This window comes from Biomphalaria glabrata, chromosome 12 (assembly GCF_947242115.1).
Source record: "Biomphalaria glabrata chromosome 12, xgBioGlab47.1, whole genome shotgun sequence".
NCBI lineage: Eukaryota > Metazoa > Mollusca > Gastropoda > Planorbidae > Biomphalaria > Biomphalaria glabrata.
This window is the reverse complement of record NC_074722.1, coordinates 5248883-5273443: the sequence shown is the minus strand read 5'-3', so window position 1 is coordinate 5273443 and position 24561 is coordinate 5248883. Positions and strand designations below refer to the sequence as shown.

The 24561-nt window shown below is 37.6% G+C and overlaps 1 protein-coding gene across 3 annotated transcripts in view; it reads right to left on the bottom strand.

Annotated features, from left to right (window-relative positions):
* LOC106068201 (syntaxin) overlaps nucleotides 1-24561 on the bottom strand; it is a 44116-nt gene that overhangs the window by 17471 nt on the left and 2084 nt on the right. For all 3 annotated transcript variants that reach the window (XR_008773909.1, XM_056005526.1, XM_056005525.1), the window contains exons 2-7: nucleotides 23749-23829; nucleotides 21550-21649; nucleotides 20434-20508; nucleotides 8926-8999; nucleotides 1322-1430; nucleotides 436-509 (exon numbers count right to left, since the gene is read on the bottom strand). Coding sequence is in view for 2 of the 3 variants with exons in the window: in XM_056005526.1 (XP_055861501.1) it covers nucleotides 436-509; nucleotides 1322-1430; nucleotides 8926-8999; nucleotides 20434-20508; nucleotides 21550-21649; nucleotides 23749-23829 (513 nt within the window). In the remaining variant the exon portion in view is untranslated. The remainder of the gene's footprint in view (nucleotides 1-435; nucleotides 510-1321; nucleotides 1431-8925; nucleotides 9000-20433; nucleotides 20509-21549; nucleotides 21650-23748; nucleotides 23830-24561) is intronic.

The following is a 24561-nucleotide window of genomic DNA, read 5'->3' as shown; positions in this document are numbered from 1 at the left end:
AGCTTTTTTCTCATTACAAAATAAATGCTCCCTGGTTAAGCCCTAAAAGATAAAAGTAGTAAATTAACTGGTTTTCTTCTTTGGAGAACTCTCAAAGCAAATTTTTTTTCAGTCTATTGAAGTTGGCCTCCTTCAGTTGTAGAACGACTATGGTTATCTCAAAAAACTTTTTCATGTGACTGTGCAGCCCTATTTTGGAGAGACATTCCCAACACATATATTGCAGATAAAAGTGGTTTTCACTTTGGCGGTAGAGGAGCCGGCCATTATTCGTATTTAATCTTTAATCTAACCATTTCAGTCTATACACAACAAGGCATAGAAATAAAAGTTTAACCAAGAGCCTATTTAATGTCAGGTACACATACTACTGTAATAGTGTCGGTTCAAGGCAGACAATGCAAGAGCAAGAATCAGAACACAAAGACTACTTACTCCTTGAGTAAAAATAGCTGGATTTCCTGATTCAATCATATCTTCTAATTCTTCATTGGTGGTGGTTTTCCCAGCTGCAAGAGAGACAGACAACTGTGTGAACATTCAGACATTGACACTGGGCTTTAAATAGTCAAACTTCATGCAGCGATGGGAACAGACTTCAACAAAAGTTTAGGAAATTTTGTATACCCCCATTTTTTAACTGGCCTGTCAAGGCGACTTAAAAAAAAGATGTTGCTGAATTTTTTAAATTATGTAGAATCATTTTATTTAATATTTTCTTTAAATAATATTGTATTACATAATAATTACATAAACGTTGATGGGAATTTTCCGAAAATTTCTGCTGATCCGATTTTCTAGCAAAATAATCCGACATTTTCGCCCAGACATTTTTTTTTTTTAATCCAATTTTTTTTTTCTCAACTTTTTTTTCATGAAAAAAAAAAATAGATTTTATTATTTTTCTATTTTCAGAAGAATGCAAAATTAAATTTGATTTGTTTTGAACATGCGCATATCCAGTCTTTTGACACAGTTAAAGTTCTATTTTTAAAAAAAAAACTCGTGTTATCGTATAGTCTTAAAAGTCTAGATCCAGGTCTAGACTAGAGTGGTTTGAACCCTAGACAGACATAGTCTAGATAACATATCTAATTTCCTTAATTTGAATACTTTTAATCTAGATTATTAGTTAGGCAAGGTTGTTTTATTTTTAGTTACAATTTTGCGTTATGTTGTAAATTAAGAAAAATTAGGCAATAGGTCATTTCTATTCCATGGAGTCCAATAATTATGACACTTGCGAGCTTGTGGTCAGTTTGACATTACCCAACTTGCCTTAAATCTGTTTAAAAATTTCTTATTCACAAAGACAACTTACTTATGGCCAACTGCCTCTTGATTCGACCTTTACACCTCTCTCTGTAATCAATTTGACAGGCATTGTAGTCATTCATCACTTCTACAAACTTGCGTGACAGTGTGGCATGCTGTAGAGAAAAACAATACTTCACAATGAAAACACTATCACAAGATTTTAATGGCTGAGACAATGTCCAATAACCTACATGATTTATTTTTTAAACCTTTAATCTAAACATTCAATCAGTGCTCAGCCAAACTGAATATTGCAAGGATTCCAAAAAATTGTGCATACAAAAGTTACAATTATGATTTAAAAAAAAACAACTTTGTAAGAGCTTTCTAAAAGCTGTAACTTTGTTGTGGTAGATCAAAGGAGAAACAAGGCCCCTGAATAATATTATAACAATGGTAAGTTAGACGTTATATTGGAAACTGCTTTGCTGCTGTTACTAACTTCCACCAAAAGTAAACACATAGGCCAAAAAATACTAATGATGAATCTGATCCCATAAGTAATTTGATCAATTTGATCATGGCATAATATTATAGCTAAGCAAAGAAATGGGAAAGATAACTTTTAAAAAATGGACCCTAATTCTTTAATTGGTATCAGACTATTACCAGTGCTAAAAAATCTTAACCAACATTCCACAATACACAAGTATTAAACTAGCCTCTTCCTCAACATAATGCACAAAGTTTCATGAAGCTTCCATTACCATGTTGCTTTGGTAGGTAAGAGAGCCTGATACACCTTTTTTTTTTGTGAGGAGGGGGTAGGAGGGAATAAAAGAGGGAAGGGGGTAATGCATCCCTTAAATGGTAACACTATCTTACTCTCCACAAGTCCCAGGTATCTTATATAATACAGACGTTATTTCAAAAAAAGAAGATGATTATGTCCTACGCATCATGCATATTAACCAATGACCTAATTCTGCCAAGTCACTAGTTTTCCTGGCTAGCTCAGGCAACCCATTCCACTAGGGAAGAAGGAGCATATCATTAAACAGTACTACTAAAAACAAAAATGTGTGTACAAGTGAAAACAATGCTGTCTAATGCTGCATTGAGTTAGGATGAACTGTAATCAGCATGCAGCTCTATGCAATGCTCTACTCTCAACTCAAATGTAAACCCAACAGATTGAATGACTCTCTTCCAATCCACAAAGTCACCATGAGAATGTGAGACCAGCAGCAACAAAATAGGACACTGACAGGACAGACAAAGGAAAGAGAAAGCAGGAACACTAGAGAGAACTTGAAGGAGAACTGGCATGTAGTCTAGGTAGATTACTGTCCCCTTCTCTCATCAAACAACTCAGTGCTGCAGTGGCTCTCTTACTCATGACCAGCTACTTTAGTGAGGCAATGCAAGACATTTTTTTAAACCTAATTATAGAGTGCAACAATGAATAATATGGTAGCAGGACACACAAATGTAAAGCCATAGAGTCTCGGTTGAACCAACTGTAATATAATAAGCAATAACCAGTAAAGAGTTAAGGACCTTTTTATATGACTAACGGTTGAATCATTTCTAAATGGATCAGATGTCTTTCTTGAAAAAAAAAAAGGAAGATAACTTTGTAAGCCCATTAGCTACACAAAAAAACAGTGGATTGAACTTCCCTGTCCCAATAACCTTTAACATAAGGTGTTTAAAAAGAAACTCAATTATTTATCTTCATAACTTGGCAAAAAAAAAAATTGTCTATATCAAAAGAAAGTAGGCCTGCATTGAACTTGATGAAATCAGATTCTCAACAACACTTTCTGACTTCTGATGGTGAGAGAGTAACAGACAGACAACATAAAAAATAAAAAGCAGCTTTCGCTAACTAGGACCACTAAATAGGACATTTGAAATTATCAAATACATGAAATACACATTCATTTCAAATGTGGACAAGAAACATAGTCAAGTTGTTTTCTTTTTTCTTTACTCATCCAAGAACCAAACAAAACAAACAAACACTCTCAGTTTGTAACAGTTGACTTTCAACCTCTCTCTGTAATGGTAAAAAGTAACAGGACACCGAGATGGTGTTTTTACAAAGTAGTCGTACTAGATCTTCAATTAGTCTACATAAATGTTAAGACTCTCTCTCATTACTCTACGATCAAGTGTCCAGCCTTACACATTGTCATTTCAAACCAAGATGACGCAAACAAAGCTGGCACGCTTACACGCGATCTCTCGTCAACAATAGCGCGCGCACGCTGATAAAAAAAAAATGCGTGGGAATTCCCCCCCCCCACACCCTCTATTTTATTCTTACGTATCCGATACACACACACGCATCGCGCCCACGGGTGCTGGTCCCTCCCACACCAACGCCGCTACTGTTTCTAATTGAAAGATTTCGAGACGGTGACAAAGTAGTTGCGGTGAGCAAGTCAACGAACCAGACACCGTGCGACAAGAGAGAGAGACGGTAATTCGAGTGTTTGCTTTGTCCTATTCACCTCAATCTTAAAATGGTTTCTTCATTGCGTAATCGAGGGTATTTGATGATCGCCTCGTCTCTGGTGTTGCAGGGAAATGGAACATAAGCCAGGCTTAGAATTCCACGTTTAGTCAAACACTCACCAACTAGGGTAACTGTTATGTAGAGAGAGTGTGTGTATGTTTCTATGGTGACGGTGAGACGAAGTTAACGATTGGTTAGTGGCTATGCAGTGTGAATGATGCAAGATAAGCGGCCGTCAGCTGTCTTAGGGTACGCCGGAAGAGTCCAGGATGCCAGAGTGTAAAGACGTCTCCTGAAGTGAGTCACATCTTGTTCAAAATACCATTTTATATTCTTAATTGAGTCTACTACATATATTTCAACTCAAGTTAAATTTATCTCTCTACTGTAATAAATTAAAGTTGTATTCAGTATTTCACAAAGAAGTTATTCAAATTATTTCAAGTTTTACAAGTGAAACTATAATACGCCTACATCGGTTTAGTTGTCTACCAGCAGCTTGGTGCTACAAGTTAACGACCGTCAATAACAGTAACCCACCCCCTTCAGAGTATGTTGTAGATACTCTAACTCTGAGCCCCAACCCTAAGTTTGAAAGATATCAGACTAGTCTAGTGTCCGACAACGTTTGTGTGTAGTACATAGGTAGAGTTGAATACAGATTTGTCAAGAGAAGTCTATTTCAGCGACAGCCGAGACCTTGATGAGATCACCACTATGTGATGCTGTGTGCGCGTGTTTAGGGCATGTGTCAATCCAGAAGACCGGCGTGAAGGTCAACGTTAGGTAACCCGCTCAGCTGGTCTGACACTCCAAGAACGACAACTCGGCTGCAATGTGCGTATAACTCTTCCTGGTTCATTCCTATCTACGTAAGATTAGATCCACTGTGAACGAGCAGCCTATAGTGAGAACACGCTTTAAAAGAGAGATCTACACCACTGGGGCACAACGTTGTTTTTTTTCGGCCGGAGGTGGTCATACATGTATCTCGAGCCGCATGACCTAAATAAATAAATACATTTAAATGAATTAAAAAAAAATGGCAGAGTCCAATGAGGCTTCATTGTGCACCGTGGGCAGAGGGGCAGTAGATTTAGGCATCACTGATCTAGCTGTAAAAAGACAGCCCAAGCGGCAGATGAAATAAGCCGAGTGATCAGGACATTTACTAAGACTTGTACCCAAAATCATTTCAGTACTCTAGTTAGGCCTAGAGGCAGATCACACTCTTGATAAAGAAGTTTTCAGGGTCGCCTCCCACAGACAGACTGAGTTACAATTTGGTCTCCTCCTAGCTTCAACTATGTCGGCTATATGAAAGTGGGGTTTGCTGGTGGGGGGGGGGGAGGGGGGCGGGTCGATGGAGACAGGAAGAGAGACAACAAGTTATCCACTTTCCCAGCACATATTTAGTACACAATACGCAGGATGTTAAAACACAAACACTTTAGCTTGATACGTTTCTCAGCGCTATGCTTTGCAGAAAGTAGGCCTACTATTAAAAGGGCGTTGTTTTCGTTTCAGATAACAGTATGTACAGATCGTCAGTGAAAACATTCTCTTAACTAGTGATAGCCAAATACTAGGGACATTCTATTTGGTGTGAAAATGAGTTCAGCTCCACACAGAGCATGCAACTTGCACATGAAGTCAAAAACATTTAAATTTATTGTTTCAAAAACAGTGTCAGTGCCTGTTCAAGGTCAGCAATACAAGTTAAAGAGGCAGGTTTCAATATTTTCAGCACAAATCTAGATCTAGGAAGCTATCACTTCTACTCGCATCAACAACCACATTCAAAATAGACGTGAAAGTGTCGCCGACGTGACTGCACTGCTTGGCCAGCTGTCGTTGTTATTATTGTTATTATTACTAAGAGTATCACACAATTAATATTCATAAGTATTCAATGAACGGATTGTCCAGTGTGAGCCTGCCACAAGGGGTGTGATGAAATGATCATGTCATTAATTTTCATTGATGAATGTCCAACGAATTCTCATTCACGGCCTCTGGAAGAAGTTTTTGGTCGACTGTCGAAAGAGCCTTTGGCTTTAAAAGGCTACAGTAACTTATTTCTAATTCATGGCCACTGGAAGAACGCTATAGCCGATATAACTAACATGAAACACTGCTTATTAAGTGTTGTTCTGAGAAAGATATAACTAGCCGTTGCACTTATAAACTTTGCAAGCATCAAAATATCATGAAATCGGATTTTCAAATTGCTTTTGAATTGCATAATCCTATAATAATTTCCAAATCTATGCTAATTAGACCAGTACGTAAAAAAATGGGTCTGATTCCAGGGGTATTTGTGATAGACCTTCAACCAATTCATCAACCTATACTTAGATCTATCAAGAAAAGATCAACCAATCTTAAGCCGTAATTATACTTTTTTTTCCCCGGTTGAAAATTCTATACTTAATAATAAATGAGATCTCCAGAGGATATCGAATGGCAGTTCAGAGATGACATTTCTTGAAAACGAATCATTTCAGACAGCATTTTTTTTCATCTACTGTGTTTGTATACATTGGACACCGGGTCATCAGAATTAACTTGGGAACTACCAGGACGTATTCGCCACACAATCCCATCGTAACAACGATGTTTTTTCACACGTTCCAAGCCTCCCTCCCACAATAGATGTCAGAAGGTTACAGGATGATGTCACTGCCATCTGTTTCCCTCCACACGAGGCCGTAGAAGTGAACACAGACACACTCTATTGATCAAGGGAAATCAGCGCGTGTGTGGCCAGCAACAAAAACATCCCCGACTCTGATCCTTTTATCATAAAAACATCCCGTAATAACTTTCCAAATGTCCAATCCATACACTGGATTCATGATGTGCACGTAACAAGTAGAATTAACCTCAGCTCTGCATCTAGAGTTCAATAGTTTCTATGACTTATGTAGTAAAAAAAAATCTGGTCTTTGTGGCCACTACAGTACCTCAGATAAACCTCCACTACAGTACCTCGGATAAATCTATCTTTTGTTGTTTTTTTAAGTCAGCTAGTTAGAAAATGCTGGCATAGTGTGGAGATCAAAATGAAGAGTTGCCGGTTAAGACACACAGATCTAACTCTGGTATCAAGTTATGTGGGCAATACAAAAACAATCACCAGCCAAGTTCTTGCAAGACGTTGAGAAGAAGCTCAAAGAAAATCTAGCCAAGGGAGGGGGGAACAACTTCCTCTCATTTTGGAAACCGAATGCTAACAGTTGTCTGGAGAGTCCAGTGTTTCTCAAACTTTGGTGACGCTTCTTCCACAAAAAAATCAAAAGTTCAAGCCCCTTTACCGAGTTAGGGGGTCTGAGGGAGCGCTGAAACCTTCTTAGCGAGGTCGCCAAGCGTTTTCCTGCATGCTGACACTTTGTTCTCGCCTCTGGCATCTACAACGCATTATTGCATTATTTCTCCTAGTAAGAAGAGCAAAGGTCAAAGTTGAATTACAGACGGGTAAGACGATCATTGGAGTGTGAGACATTCGAGGCACCAGAGCATGTAAAGGGCTTGATTCTTATGTTCAGCAAGGCGCCCTCCTTTTTTTTTTCTCCAAGCCAACAGAACGCTGGTACGTCACTCTGGAGTTTGCAAGAAAGACTTGATGCTAGAAAGACTGGGGAGACTCCCATTGGTCAAGACTTGATGTTAGAAAGACTGGGGAGACTCGCATTGGTCAAGACTGGATGTTAGAAAGACTGGGGAGACTCGCATTGGTCAAGACTTGATGTTAGAAAGACTGGGGAGACTCGCATTGGTCAAGACTGGATGTTAGAAAGACTGGGGAGACTCCCATTGGTCAAGACTTAATAGAATTCTTCGAAAGACCATTTTGTTTCAGGCGCCTCTCTCTAAAAATAAAATTATGAAATGTCTCACTTAGAAAATGAAACGACTTCACTCTATTTTTTTTAAATAATAATCTTTATTGTCCGAAAGGAAATTTGTCCTATAATTTGTGCATCACACCAAACAAAACATTGTAACTAGAAAAAAACAACAACATGTACATTCACACCAGACTCACTCATAATTTACATGTGAAAAGTTTATATCAAATTGTTTCTATTTAATGATTTGATTGCCAGGGGAGCAAAAGAGTGTTTGTGTCTGTTTGTCTTTGCTATCGGTAATAATGTCGATTTCAATTGATTATAACTCACATGTGGGTTTATAACTGCACTGCAAATACCACAGATTTTCTATCGATGAAAATATATTTATTTTTAAAAACATCAAGGGGAATAATTCCACATTTACAGCTATATCTCACAGTGCTGCAAAATCTATTTTCCTTTTCAACGTAGAAAAAATTAATTAATTATCACTATTTCATTAATTTATTGGTTAATGTTTTTGTTTTAATTGATACATGTTACGAACAATAAAATAATTGTGCGAAGTTTCAACTTGATCCGAGAATGGGAAGTGGGGAAAAAATAACGTATTTAAAATTGGATCTGTACCAGACTGAGAGAGTTGATACAAGCTCTGCAAAAAAAATCGCCATCGCTACCCCTCGTAGGCAAGCCAACCCCTCTCCCCTGCTTCAGGATGAGGCACACCCCACAGTTTAAGAAAAGCTATTCTAGAGGCTTTAGATGATATTCTAGCGGATGTTAGTATCGTTTAAGGCTCGGATTGGACTGCTCCTTCCAACAAGTACCTAGCTGGAGAGATGTACTAAGATGGCTGGAGGAGTTACCTGCTGGAGGTGTGTACTAAGGTGGCTGGAGGAGTTACCTGCTGGAGGTGTGTACTAAGATGGCTGGAGGAGTTACCTGCTGGAGGTGTGTACTAAGGTGGCTGGAGGAGTTACCTGCTGGAGGTGTGTACTAAGGTGACTGTAGGAGTTACCTGCTGTAGGTGTGTACTAAGGTGACTGTAGGAGTTACCTGCTGGAGGTGTGTACTAAGATGACTGAAGGAGTTACCTGCTGGAGGTGTGTACTAAGATGACTGTAGGAAATACCTGCTGGAGGTGTGTACTAAGATGACTGTAGGAGTTACCTGCTGGAGGTGTGTACTAAGATGACTGAAGGAGTTACCTGCTGGAGGTGTGTACTAAGATGACTGTAGGAGTTATCTGCTGGAGGTGTGTACTAAGATGACTGTAGGAGTTACCTGAGTTTTGCGTATCCTAAGATCAGCCGAAGACTTGTTTGTATGCTCTTCTTGTTCTATGTTCTGTTCTATCACTGGAAGATAAGAACGCAGACTTAGACAACAGTGTAATCAACTATTAAACAACAGTTCATTTTCAAGCTGTCATCGCCACATGGGCATTACGGCCAACATTGTGTGTTAATTAAACTCTGGATACATTTTTAACACAAAGCTAATCGAGTTTAGACTAAATGATTGGTTTTCATTGGGATGTTCCATTCAGTAAAGTGTCGATTTTGTTATTGATTGTTTCGCTACAAACTAGCTACAAATGTTTGTATAGATTCTTCTTTTTCTTTCCAGTGTTTTTCTGAATCTAGTGCCATGTGTGTGTGTGTAAGGCAACATTTTAATAAGCTTATATGTGATCATTTTTTTGGAAAGCGAGTCTCGACCAAATGTTAGTTCAACATCTTGACGTCTGTTTAATGTTCTAATGAGTTGCATTGTTCTCCATCCCTATACACCAAGATCTACATGCGATCAGGTTTCCACGGTCCTTCCATTTCAGTTTTGTTTTCCTTTTGAATCCATTTTATTTTAGTTTGTATTATTGTTTATACACTCGGCCGACATGTGACACCACTAAGGACCGTATGATGCATGATGTTATATTCCTTGATGAGGAGGGAGAGAAAGAGAGACAGAGTGACAGAAAGAGAGGAGAGACAGATAAAAAAGAGACGGGGAGAGATAGAAAGAGAAGGGGGAAAGTGAGAGATGCAGAGAGAGTGATAGAAAGAAGAGGATAAAGAGACAGAATGACAGAGAAAGATATAAGGAGAGAGAGAGAGAGAGAACCTCTAAAAAAATAAAACAACAACATACAGTACTGCTACGTTGCAAGTAATTGTAAGCTTTCCAATGAGTTTGAAGAGTGCTAAGTAAGAGGCAGTGCCCCCTAGATCAACTACAGCATGCTGTTTGGTGTTCTTGTCCTTCCCTATCAAATTAATCGGATTATCAAAAGCTCAGGTCAGCACAAATGTGGCAACTGACCGCAGTCTTAATACGTTTGCAGGAAGACCAAGTGAACGATTTGTGTCAATAAAAAGTGAATGAGCGTCACGCAATGGAGAACATTGATTTCCAGATACGATCAACGCTTAGAAATGGCTCTTTCATATAGGTCAAGTGGGCGGGGCTAATGGACTGTATACCTCTTTCTAAAACGCTATTTTTCTCTACTGCAGAGTTGACAAGCGACTGCTGACTTTTTGGATTGAGTTTTAATCAAATGTAAGACTTCAATCTAGTGGAGACTGTTCCCAGTGCTAGTTCCCTTAGTGCATCTCATCTCTTTCAATGCAAGCCTGTTTCAATCAACTATGGCCTGAGTCCTCGACTTTTGTTCACTTTATAAGTGCCTTCAAGATACCGTGTGACCTTTTAGTCACGAAAACATTCTAAGGATCACAGAAAATTGTATGCGAAAATTTGGAACTTTATTCAAAGGGGAAAATGAAAGTGCTACACTCACAACGTGTAGACTTCACAATGCTCAGGTGCTACACTCACAACGTGTAGACTTCACAATGCTCAGGTGCTACACTCACAACCTGTAGACTTCACAATGCTTAGGAGCTACACTCACAACCTGTAGACTTCACAATGCTCAGGTGCTACACTCACAACCTGTAGACTTCACAAAGCTCAGGTGCTACACTCACAACGTGTAGACTTCACAATGCTCAGGTGCTACACTCACAACGTGTAGACTTCACAATGCTCAGGTGCTACACTCACAACCTGTAGACTTCACAATGCTTAGGTGCTACACTCACAACCTGTAGACTTCACAATGCTCAGGTGCTACACTCACAACCTGTAGACTTCACAAAGCTCAGGTGCTACACTCGCAACGTGTAGACTTCACAATGCTCAGGTGCTACACTCACAACCTGTAGACTTCACAATGCTCAGGTGCTACACTCACAATCTGTAGACTTCACAATGCTCAGGTGCTACACTCACAACCTGTAGACTTCACAATGTTTAGGTGCTACACCAGTGTTTCTCAAACTTTTTTGTCTGGCGGCACAGTAAAAAAACTACAAAAATTTCGCGGCACACCACGAAGAGCAATAGTTGTTTTATAATAAAAAGAACAACAGATTTTACCTGTTTTTAAGTATTACATTTAATGTGAAGGGTGTGCCTGTTTTCGAGAGCTAATGCGATCTAATCGAGGCTCCAAAGTCAACAAACAAACTCACATTTCATCGTCTATTGTAAGAAGTCTCTCTTTTCTTAGACTTGATTTCAATCAGTACTGAAATCCAAACTGACACAATCATGAAGTTGCAAATGGAAGAATTATTTTGATTGCTTTTAAACTGATCGCAGGATATAACTTGTTGATTGAAATCCAAAACACATCCAGGCTTTTCTCGGAATAACTTGACTTAAGAACTGCATCGTTTTTTAAATCAATTAGCTGCTCTACTTCTTCAGTTGTCAGATTTGTAGCTTCATTATTTCCAAATAGATAGCTGATCCATCCATCCTCATTACTTCCAACTGTTGGGAAGTAATGCTATAATGCCGACTGCAGGTGTGTCAAAGTGTGCAGAATTTCGGGGGTGATTTCTTTATTTCAAGCGCATTTATTGTAAGTAGGAGAAGGACGCCTTTCGCGATCTTACTTTGCCACAAAGACAATTTTTCACCAAATGACTTTCAGTTTTGAGGATGCAGTGATGATGGTTTCCGATGGTCATTGAAGACTTAAATTCAATTAATTTAATTTGTCAAATAAATCAGAGAGAAATGTCACCTTAACCCACCAGATCTCGTCATGAATAGAAAATCCGAAGTCTTTTTTTTTTTTCAGCCTCCAAGAATGAAATCAGCTCAGCCTTAAGTTAGACGACACGCTTTAACAGTTTTCCCCTGGAGAGCCAACGAACGTTGGTGTGATACAGGAGACATTTGTAGTCTGAATCCATTGCTTCACAAAGCTTTGAGAAAAGTCGGGATGCGAGATTTTATGAAGTTTACAACTTCAATCACTTGATCCAGAACAGACATCAAATCTTTCGGCAAAGAGCTTCTGATTCAGCCTCTGTGGTGTGTGCTTTCTTGCGTTTTGCTAATAACTGAGCAACCTTTTAACTTGCAATCAATCCCTTTTCTGGCAGCTTTAGGTAGTTCGTATGTTTCTTAGCTTGTTTATTTTGTTGAGCTCTGATGTTTTCCATGTATTCCTTTAGTTGTGCTTTTACAGCTGGATGTTTTGTTCCCAAGTGTCTCTTCAATTTGCTTGGAACAAGCGCCTCATTCGACAGAGTTGCATTGCAGATCAGACAGAATGGCAATGGAGATTCTTCAGTTCCCGAAGATATGAAATCATATCCGATACAATCTTCTTTGTACCTTCGTTTGGTTCCTTGCTTTTCATTTAACGCTTTCGCAGTCTCATTCTTGCTAACGTATTTCTCCATGGATAACAATGAATAACGCTTATTGATAATTTGTTATTATTAGCATACACCTAACCAATTTACATGAAACACATCGCTTATTATTATCGTTACCAATTCAAGAACTGCTGTGCGTCTGCTATGGCGGCCAACATTTTAGTCATTATAATAATGTATATATAGTGGACAATTCCATAATCTGAATATCTAACAGCCCTTTCCGTCAATATGGAGCAATCCACTTCTATTACTGATCATTGCAAGTGGGGATGTCATCGCAACGTAAAATAAACATTTAATAGTAGGCAGACCTGTGTAACGCTGCACTTGTGGCGTTCTGAAAACTCTCGCGGCACACCAGCAAATCTTCGGCGGCACACTAGTGTGCCGCGGCACACAGTTTGAGAAACACTGTGCTACACTCACAACCTGTAGACTTCACAATGCTTAGGTGCTACACTCACAACGTGTAGACTTCACAATGCTCAGGTGCTACACTCACAACCTGTAGATTCACAATGCTTATGTGCTACATTCACAACCTGTAGACTTCACAATGCTCAGGTGCTACACTCACAACCTGTAGACTTCACAATGCTCAGGTGCTACACTCACAACCTGTAGACTTCACAATGCTCAAGTGGGTTTACACACACACGTTTTAGACATTTCGATGTGACCACCAACAAAAATAAATCCAATATCATGTAGTGACTAATACCATAGCTACAATGACTACTGAATTACATTCACAATATTGAGTACTGACAACTAGCACACAATATAAAGGGAAGTCAAGAACTGGATCCAACAATGGCGCTGTTGACACGCCCAAGGTTCACCAGTAGATCTAGTGTTTCTTTCTATTCACACAACTGAAGGAAGACTTGATACATTCTATTTAGAGGGCAGGTTATGTAAGGTTCACCAGTAGATCTAGTGTTTCTTTCTATTCACACAACTGAAGGAAGACTTGCTACATTCTATTTAGAGGGCAGGTTATGTAAGGTTCACCAGTAGATCTAGTGTTTCTTTCTATTCACACAACTGAAGGAAGACTTGCTACATTCTATTTAGAGGGCAGGTTATGTAAGGTTCACCAGTAGATCTAGTGTTTTTTTCTATTCACACAACTGAAGGAAGACTTGATACATTCTATTTAGAGGGCAGGTTATGTAAGGTTCACCAGTAGATCTAGTGTTTCTTTCTATTCACACAACTGAAGGAAGACTTGATACATTCTATTTAGAGGGCAGGTTATGTAAGGTTCACCAGTAGATCTAGTGTTTCTTTCTATTCACACAACTGAAGGAAGACTTGATACATTCTATTTAGAGGGCAGGTTATGTAAGGTTCACCAGTATATCTAGTGTTTCTTTCTATTCACACAACTGAAGGAAGACTTGCTACATTCTATTTAGAGGGCAGGTTATGTAAGGTTCACCAGTAGATCTAGTGTTTCTTTCTATTCACACAACTGAAGGAAGACTTGCTACATTCTATTTAGAGGGCCGGTTATGTAAGGTTCACCAGTAGATCTAGTGTTTCTTTCTATTCACACAACTGAAGGAAGACTTGCTACATTCTATTTAGAGGGCAGGTTATGTAAGGTTCACCAGTAGATCTAGTGTTTCTTTCTAATCACACAACTGAAGGAAGACTTGCTACATTCTATTTAGAGGGCAGGTTATGTAAGGTTCACCAGTAGATCTAGTGTTTCTTTCTAATCACACAACTGAAGGAAGACTTGCTACATTCTATTTAGAGGGCAGGTTATGTAAGGTTCACCAGTAGATCTAGTGTCTCTTTCTATTCATATACAACTGAAGGAAGACTTGATACATTCTATTTAGGGGGCAGGTTATGTAAGGTTCACCAGTAGATCTAGTGTTTCTTTCTATTCATATACAACTGAAGGAAGACTTGATACATTCTATTTAGGGGGCAGGTTATGTACTGGTGGAGAACGTACTACTAACCAGGCAGTGATATTTATCAAACTTTATCAAGGAAACAAACTATCGCGACAACACTGGGGGGGGGGGGGGGAACAAATGGCTTTACTTTTGATGATAGCACAAAGAAATGTGACATGAACATTTCTGAAATGGGAGTTGGGGGGGGGGGGAATTAGTTCGTGAACAATTTGTCAAAATCTCAGTCAAATACTCTCCCCAAGCTTCTCAAATGGAACCATTGGACTTGAAAACAATTGTGTGACCAAAGCATAAAATACATTCCAGTGGCTAAACTTCATGGTGACACTGTACAAACAGAATAAAACAAAACTAAAAAAAACTATTAAAAAAAACAACTTTCCAAACACTTTAACGGGTACCCAAAAAAAAAAAAACGTTTGTTATACTAGGACCTAGTGGCACTATTATAAAGCTGATCATTCAAAAGCGTTCCAGTCTATTTCAAAGATACGCGAATTAAGAAGCTTTATTTGAAGAAACAAAACAAAATATGTCGCATTCAGCGCAGCCTCAATTTGAACAAAACCAATACTATATTTATATTGGCAGTTCTAAAAGAGATTGTAAAAAATACAGATCTTGAAAGAAATACCGAGCTCTGGTTACCATAGTATCACTCAAGGCTTGCTAGCATTCGTTATCCTGTAAGGCAGGGGTTCTCAACCTGTGGGTCGCGACCCCTTTAGGGGTCGATGGACGATTTGCCGGGTGTCGCATAAGACCATGGAAAAAAAATGGATTGTTATTGTCTACTCATCTATTGCTGTGTGTGTGTGCGGTGGGGTGGGGGGGTCGCGGCGGAGTGGGGGAGGGTAAAAAAGGGTCGCCAAGCCTAAAAGGTTGAGAACCGCTCTGTAAGGTATTATTCTCACGACAGATTATACTCGTATTTCAATCAAGTCTTCGTAACCTGATATGGGAAATACGGCAAATGGTGAAATGGTATTAAAAAGCACAACTTGGTTGTTTAACCGTATTTGCTTTGTAAAGAGTTATTGGACTTGATCAAGTAACACGCTCTAACTCATTCTTACAATCACGGTGCCATTCAAACAGAATTGACCTTTGAAATGATTTGTTACACCAATGGGGGGAAAAAATCACACAACAAATGTTGTTGTTAAAAACCCAGCCAAAGATAACCAGCAAGACTTCACCGTTCATGCCCTATCTGAGTCAAGTCCAAGACAATAACAGACAGTTCAGAACTACAAGGAATAACGATCCCCCATGTGTTGGCGAGCACCCCAAATAGAACGATTGACACTCAGATTGCAACATACTTGAACAGGGAGATGGATGGCCAGACCGCGTAAGCTGTTAACACAACAGAACGCCTCCGCTAATTAACGCTAACAACGAGCTGGGGGGTATTATCAACAGTCAACAAAGGCATCAGGAGATTGTGTTGACAACACATTACAGCATACTCTCATCGAGCCAGCAAACTAAACTTAAACCCTTTTTTTTTTGGTTTTCTTATAGACCAGGAATTACTGACTGGAGTAGGGCCGGCCTTAGGCACAGGCAAAATTAGGCAGCAGCTTGGTGGGGGGTCTCGCATAAAAATAAAAAAATATTTGGAAAAAATAAAAAACAGCGCAACTTGGGATGAAATTCATCAAACATAATAAAGCTCTATTGCTCTCTGTCTGCTAGATTAGCTCTAAGTTTGTACCCTGACTAAAGGTTTATTAAAGAAAGCTAAGATTGACTTGTAAGAATACCAATGTTATAGTATATTTTGGTGAAACGTTATTTTAAGCCTGGTACACCAAAAGGCAAACGACAAGCGGATGGCTTTAGAAAAAAGTAGTCAACGAATCGGCTAATTTGCAGGAAGAAGTCACAAACACGGGAGATGTTCAAGCGACGCAGAGGAGAGAGTCAGCATATCGGCTTCGATTGGAAACATCTCAGCTTATGGTTGTCTTCAATTAGCAATAAAGAACGTGTCCATGTTATATTGATTGTTTTTAATAAATTGCGTGATTTTTTTTTTTCGTAGTTCATGTTACCCAGGGCTTCCAATTACCCAAGGCCGGCCCTGACTGGAGGCATTATTTTTACCAAAACAATTTAGCTCCCCACCCACGAACAAGCTGTGCTAAACGTGTACCGGTATTTCAGCACAGTAGCCTACTAGTTTTTTGTATGATGCAAACAGTGTATGTACTTAAAACTGGAAGTAAGAGTCAATGCACAATTGTGAGAGTCTACTCTACACGGTTACTTACTGACTGAACAGACTTGACATTTATCAGGACTGGAAATTGGGTCATGTTCAAATGTATAGAGACTAAAACAGAGAGGGCTAGGGCTACTCGGTCAGAAAGCTGAACAGACACCGAATGGTCTCCATTGAACAAAGAAATAATTCCATAATACAAACAAAGTGATAAAGATGACATTCAGACAATGGCGACTGATTTTCATTCATGGAGACTTCGGTGTATACATGTGCAGGTGTATCCATGTGCAGAACGCGGAAGTGGTTTGGTATTGTATTTGAAAAAAAAAAAAAAAAGCATTTAATATTTTTTCTTTTGCTCGTAGTGCACGGTAGTTTGTATTCTATAGTTGGCTCCAGTGATCTTTCAACGTGACTTCCTTGACCTAGTTCTATTGCCTAGTCCAAAACCTAACCGTCTTCTTGTCATTGTTTCTCTTGTATTCAAGAACGTAAACAGGATCTTCAACATCAAAATGTGAACGAAGATTCAAGCGATTAAACTCAAAACTACTAACAAGGGAGACGAGAGCATAATAACAGCTACACAGAGATGATTTTGTATTCCTTATCAACAAATAGACATTCCAAACCTACACATTATAATCTAAACATAAAATGATGCCAACAAAATTCAAATGATCTCTGATCTAGCATTGATGATCTAGCTAGCAGCTCGTATTAACTAGCTAGTCTAGTAGTTTGTGTGGTGAGCACATTAAGTTAAACTTGTAGGTTGTGAGTATTCATCATCATATCGTCAATATCATTATCAAACTCCATCTGAGTGATGGCTAGAGAGGCTCAAACTCTCTCTCTCTCTCTTGCAAAAGCCCTGGACGGAAGCCCTGCTGTTGTTCGTAATACACGTATGTCAAACCTGTCGAGATGGAGATCAGCTAGTCTGGGGTAGTCAGCTAGTCTGGGGTAGTCAGCTAGTCTGGGGTAGTCGAAAAGAATATACGACACGGACATGGTTTACTCTTTCTTCACGCAGAGTGGAGACCGTGAGTCCAAGTTTGGCCTAAACAGTGTGAAATATGAACAGGAAAGTAGACCATCATGCAATGTGCTTTCAGACTATATAAAAGCCTGTTCAGGCCTGGAGCTCCTTGGGGAAACACTGTCAGCACGCCTCATGTTCTCCCAGATTCCCCTGGCTTTTAGCGATTAGTGTCAGCACTCAAACCATTTATTCAGTTCTATCGTTTGGATTGTTTACAGTTTACAGAATATGATGGAAACTGCACAACCACCCAAAGAAACACTTACATGTGTCCATACTTTGGGAAAAGAGGCACGGTCCAGATTTGCATGTTAAGTCCGGCATAAATCACCTAGAGTATCGTGAACAATCACAACAATTTCAACTAAGGAATTTATTAAGAAATTAGAATGATCTGTGTAGCATATAGCCCACTTTTACGTTATACGGATGTATGCAAACGCGACATGAAGCTCTTCAAAATCGACACTGGCAACTGGGAAGAGGTGGCACTGGACAGATCCACATGGAGAGAGAGCATAAAGGAAGGGTCACAGATTGCAGATGTCACACACAACAGAAGCAGAAAGAAGGGTGAAAATGCAATGGCGCCTGGTGATTTTATATGCCCAACCTGTGATCGCAGCTGTGTATCAAGGATTGGCCTCTTTAGTCACACAAGAAGTTGCAAAGGGAAAAGATCGTCTCGCGAGACGTAAAATGCCACAGAGAGATAGCTCCGAGATATTTGAAACTACTGACACTAGTCTATGGCCATATAGGTCTTCAGGACTCGCAAAGACTTTCCTTCAGAAAAAAGAAGAAGAGGTCTGACAGAGAAAGTGATGGGAAGACAACATAAAAGAATGGACAGGCCCTGATACTTCTATCTAAGGCAAAAGACAGAAAAAAAATCAATGTTCCAACAGACTAACGGATAGATAATGGTAAAAGGTGTAGAATATAGGTATTATTAGTAAAGTTATTAAATGATATCACCTGAATTTTTTTGTAACAAAAAAGTGCAATTTATATAATAGTGAAACGAAAATATTGTCAAGTTAAAAGCTATCCATATTACATTGAAATGCTAATAAAATCTTAGAGTAAAATAAAGCCAATGCACACATGTTAAGATATTTGTGTAAAATAGTGTTGTTTGACTTCAGTACTATTTGTTTAGGTCTTGTTAAGATGGGGCGAGGTCATTGAGCATTAAAATGCTTGGCTTCTGAAACGAGGGGGGTCTCTCAAGTTCCAAACTCAGTGAAGACCAAGTCCAACCAGCTCTAATGGGTACCTGACATTAGTTGGGGCTGTTGGTCATTGTGCTGGCCCCATCAACCCCCTTGTTAACTGTCAGCCATAGAGATAGATGACCTTTATTCCTCTGCCTTATGGATCACAAGATCTGAAAGGGCGCTTTTGTTGTTGTTTTTTTTGGTTATGACATACTTAAATTTAGGATTTTTAAAAAAAATTTTTTGAATAATTTAATATTTAGCCACATGGCTTCATTTTGTATTTACTATATATACCTCAGCGGTTCTCAACCTTTTTAGGTCGACGACCCCTTTTTACAATTCTCCACAATTCGGCGACCCCAACCGTAAAAAATCATAAAACTAAGTAACTGTACGTTTCCTAAGATTATAAAACAGTTCACTATTTACTATTCTATTTCTTATTCACCATTTTTATGTTGCATACTTATGTGACTATTTAAAAAAAAAAAAGCATGATGTAGCATAAGTGCCAGAGAAATCCACATTTTCAATGTTCATAGGCGACCCCTGGCAAATCGTCATTCGACCCCCAAGGTGTCGAGGCCCACAGGTTGAGAACCCCTGCTACACGTTGATAACAAAATGACCACATTTAATGAACAGCTGTTTAAAAATGAGATCTAGAAAGCAGTCTTCATTTAGTTTAATGGACAACATTGCAATGCAATTAAAAACTTAAACTTATATATAAAACAAGCAATAGAAAAAAATATTACTTTTTAAAAACAAAGCTTATCTAAGGGAAAGAGCAGCTAACTACTGCAATTTATCTGAAAATTACAATTACATGGTTTAGCTTCCTTTCTGCTATATGATTAGCTAATGGTTAATTTTTGGATTGATTCGTGTATTGTTATCAACTATGAATATTTATGCAAAATTTCAACTGGATCTAAGAATGGGACATGGGCGAAAAAATTATCAAAACACAACAAGAGCACTAAATCCATATATTTTTATATATATATATATATATATATATATATATATATATATATATATATATATATATATATATATATATATATATATATATATCCACATCTGTCATAAAATAGCATTTATTTCCCTTATTTTAATATCAAACAAAATACTTAATCACCAACAATTAATTAACTAATTGTTAATCTTCTTGTCAGGTTCAATGAATAATTGTGCAAAGTTCTGACTTGATTCAAGAATGGGAAATGGGAAAAAAAAAACAAGGTATTAACCAAACCAAAGTCTGGGTTTTTCAAGGAGGTTTACAACTAAACAAAGTATGCAAAGCACACAATTATGCAGTTACATTTCTTGAAGGGAAAAAAAGTTTCTTTTTGTAGAGTGTTTCCTAATTTCTTTTGCAATGTAATACTAGTGTCTGCTCAAAGCCTGCCAATAATGGCAGCTTAGAAAAAAATAATAAAGCTAATTACCATGTATGACTACCCTCTGTATGGAGACACACTTTAAAAAAAAATTTATACAAATTCAGAACTAAGAAATTTAATAACACAATTTTTTTGTTCACATTTGGAGACAACAATTTCAGTGTAAATAGTTACCACAAACAAATAAATGTTACCTTTTAATTTGGCTCTGACTTTGTTGGCATTCTTTTTTATTTCTGACATTAATTCCTCAAGCTCCTCTTTCATTTCTGAAAGACAAACAAATGAAACAGAACTGGCTTGAAATGGAAAGTATTAGCTCAAGTCTACAAGTAATGGGTTAATTGTACATCTGAGTCTACAAGTAATGGGATAGCTAATGGGTAGGTCTAAGTCTACAAGTAATGGGATAGCTAATGGGTAGGTCTAAGTCTACAAGTAATGGGATAGCTAATGGGTAGGTCTAAGTCTACAAGTAATGGGATAGCTAATGGGTAGGTCTAAGTCTACAAGTAATGGGATAGCTAATGTTCACTTCTAACAAGTAGAGATGAAAAGAATTTCATCATCATTTATCTACATTTCTGTTGGTGATTGTTGGATTTTTAAGCACGTCAACCAACCTAACCTGTACAGCAGTAGTTACAAAATCAACACCAACTAAATTTTCAATTTAATACATCAGTCAAACCAACTGCCACAGAAAAAGTTCAACCAGACCTTACAGAACACCTCTGATGTATCTGTTCAACATCAGATTAGGCAAAGTTGTTATGTTATCCATTTAGCTTAATCATTATTACAGCAGCTCTATGACAATGTTTCAGGATCAGAGATCACATAATCATTACAGATTCAGTTCAGCATAATCATTACAAACATCATTACAGATTCAGTTCAGCTAAATGAATATCAGAGCAGTTTGGCAAAAATCATTGCAGTTCAGTACGATTCTTATGACATAAGGTAAGCTTAGCTGTTTTACCAATAAATTTGTTATGACATCAATTCTATTAAGCATTCATAGCATATATAAAATAAGGCAGCTGTTTGGCATGTTTATTCTGAATGTAGAAGTGACTAGTTCTATGTGAATGGACTATCAAGGCCCGTGTACCCCTAATTATAACATTATCCGTTATAAACATTTGGTTAGTTTTTTAATTAACTGAAAGTAAAAATTAGTAGCATTAAAAGTGCAAAAACTGAAAGAAATGAATTGGGTAGAAAAAGCAATGAAATCAGATGTAATTAAAGTATTATCACTAAGTAATGCCTATGGATAAGGCTAGGATAAACAAGTAACTTACTGTCATCTGTCTGTGGAGCAGATAATATTGCACTGTGTTTTTTCTTCACTTCATCTACATTTGATGCTATTTTATCTATCATCTCTCGAATTTCATCCACCTGGGGAACACATGAGCATTTAAATTAACAATAAATAGGAAGAAAATGTCAGACATGAGTTATCAGGACAAATGAATCTGCACAACATTGTCTGAAATTGTACTTGAACCAATTAAAAAAAAAAGATACAGTGGTGACTTTTAACAAAATATAGGTTGTAGAGAATGAGTGTGTATTCATTAACTGCCACAATATATTTTTTTAAAGCATTTTGTATTATTTAAAAAAAGTTAAGTTCCCCCTTTCAGACCTTCCGATTTATAGGGCAGATGATGTTATGGTGTCATGTTGCCAGTGCAACAACCTACCGCCTTTACGTTCCTCAAGTCAAGTACCCAGTAGAGTTAAGTGGAGTCAGGGGCGCCCCTAAAATTCCCAACATTCAAAATCCCAGTCTTCACTAAGATTCGAACCCAGAGCCCCAGGTTCAGAAGCCAAGCGCTTAACCACTCAGCCACCGCATCCTTCTTTTGTATTGTAGTAATAGAGTATTTAAGATGTCTTCAGAAGGAAAAAACACCATCCAAAATTAGACTGATATGATTGTCATAAGTAATGATTAGTACAAATGAGTAGTTGGGAGAAAGACCTCTATGGTGCCATTATAAACTAAGTTAAATACAGTGTAACACAATGTGGTTTTTTCTTCTTTCTTTTGTTTTTTACTCATCTCTCTTCAAGGTACAGATTACTGATTCCAAAAAACAAACAAACTATATTTAACTGCTTTTACTTAATTATGTACACTCCTTGTCGAGTGTTATGACTAGTTCATCTTATCCCACTGTTGTACTTTTGTAACTCCAGAGCGTCATTCAAATTATCATTACAACAATTATCTATGTAGTCACTGTTATGAAGTCTGTGAGTGTTTCCTAGGTGATGGAGAGGAGATGTTAAGCTATTGGTTAGTAACTGTGCAATGTGATAAAGAGACGTGTTTTCTATTTCATGTCTCTAGATCAACTGCCATTTTAAAAATAAATTCTGAGTGATCTGCTCATATTTCATCATTGTAAACTGCAAAGCCATAAACCAATCGCTTAAACTCTCCTTACCGTCACCTATGAAACACACACACACTCCATAACAGTTAACAGTCAAAGTCCTATACACCAGGACCAGAACTGGTCTGTGGCATTTAACATACCAGCCTATTAATCAGAGGAGGGCCTAAAATAAAAGCATTTGAAGCCCCATCATACTATACTATGTTCTGTATAGCATGGCCTCATTCGGTACTAGATAACTGTTGGATAAAGTAAATGTGGCTCGAACTAATTAATGCATTAATTTGACACTTTCCTAGACTTTGGGTGAAGTGTTCATCATCTGAGAATCCTTAAAAGCTAATTACATCTAGTAAAACTTAGCCGCATTAAAGTTTATGGCTAATATAATAATATCTAATGGCTATATTAATACAAAATAAATGGTTCCAAAAATCATCAAATAAAAATGGCTGACATTGATAATTAAATGTGTATAATAAAAGGTCAGTTCTAGTATATTTAACAAGTTTACTAAGAGATAATGGTAGCTGAAGGAATTTAGGACACTGGATCTGATCAGTGAATTAGGATGTCAAAAGTAGAGAATTGGTTTAATTTAGAAATCTCCTATTACAAAGGTTGGAAAATTATTTTTTTTAAAACAATAAATAAAAATACAATTGTCCAACTTAAAAGGATAGATGAATCATGAAAGAATGATGAATGAAAAGACAACAGAGATGAGAAGTAAAATAACTTCTCCATATTCTAGCATGGAGGTGCGATGGCTGAGCGGTAAAGTGCTTGGCTCCCGAACCCAAGATCCCAGTTCGAATCCTGGTGAAGACTGGGATTCTGAATTTTAGGATCTTTGGGCGCCTTTGAGTCCACCCAGCTCTAATGAGACATTAGATGGGGAAAAGTAAAGGCGGTTGGTCGTTGTGCTGGCCACATGAAACTCTTGTTAACCGTGGGCCACAGAAACAGATGCCCTTTTCATCATCTGCCTATATATATTACTATATATTTAATGAGGATAAAGGAGAATTTTTTTCTAGCGCTAGATCGTGAGAGTCCAAGAAAAATAGAAAATAATAAAAAGTTTACCTGCTCAAAGAACTCCTCCATAAAGCCACTGCTGTCAACAGTGACAGCCACATCATCATTTTCATCATCATCGCTTTGGGCCTATAGAAGAATTAAAAGTAAATAATATTTTATTAAAATTAATATTTTTAAAAATTTGCAATAAAAATATAATATATGTATATACATATATGTATATAATATATATATATACAATTGACCAGATATGACTGTAATTTAATTTTTTTTACAAATTCAATGTCTATAATAAATTCTATTGATTCCATTCCTTGATTATAACATGACTTCAAATTGAATAAAGCACAAACAAATCCAGAAATAAATATTAAGAACACTTTAATCCAATCCAAAGATCCAAAAGAATAACTTCACAAATAAATCCAAAACATAATGAAGAATCACAATGAATATCATCTAAAAGTTTTAAGCCAAACAAATAGATTTGTACAAATTAGCTTTCTTTCTAAATGGGAATGTAAATTCTGAGAGTTAACTTAAGTCAGTATACACTTCCAGTCCGAAGCAGATTAAAAATTTGTTTCCCATGATGTATAAGTCAATAATAATTATAAATAAATGTATTTATTCTTTTTTTTCTTGCCTAGAAGTATGAAAGTTTATTCTTTTTTTTCTTGCCTAGAAGTATGAAAATTTAGACATCCACGTGCCAACAAAAATAGTTTGGCTTTTTTATTTTTTTTTGGACAGTCAATCAAATGACGATGTGAATTTAAGGAGCCATTGATCTAATATATATAATGTATGTGTGTGTGTGTCTGAACAGGGCTTTTTTTTGTAAAGAAATAGTTACTA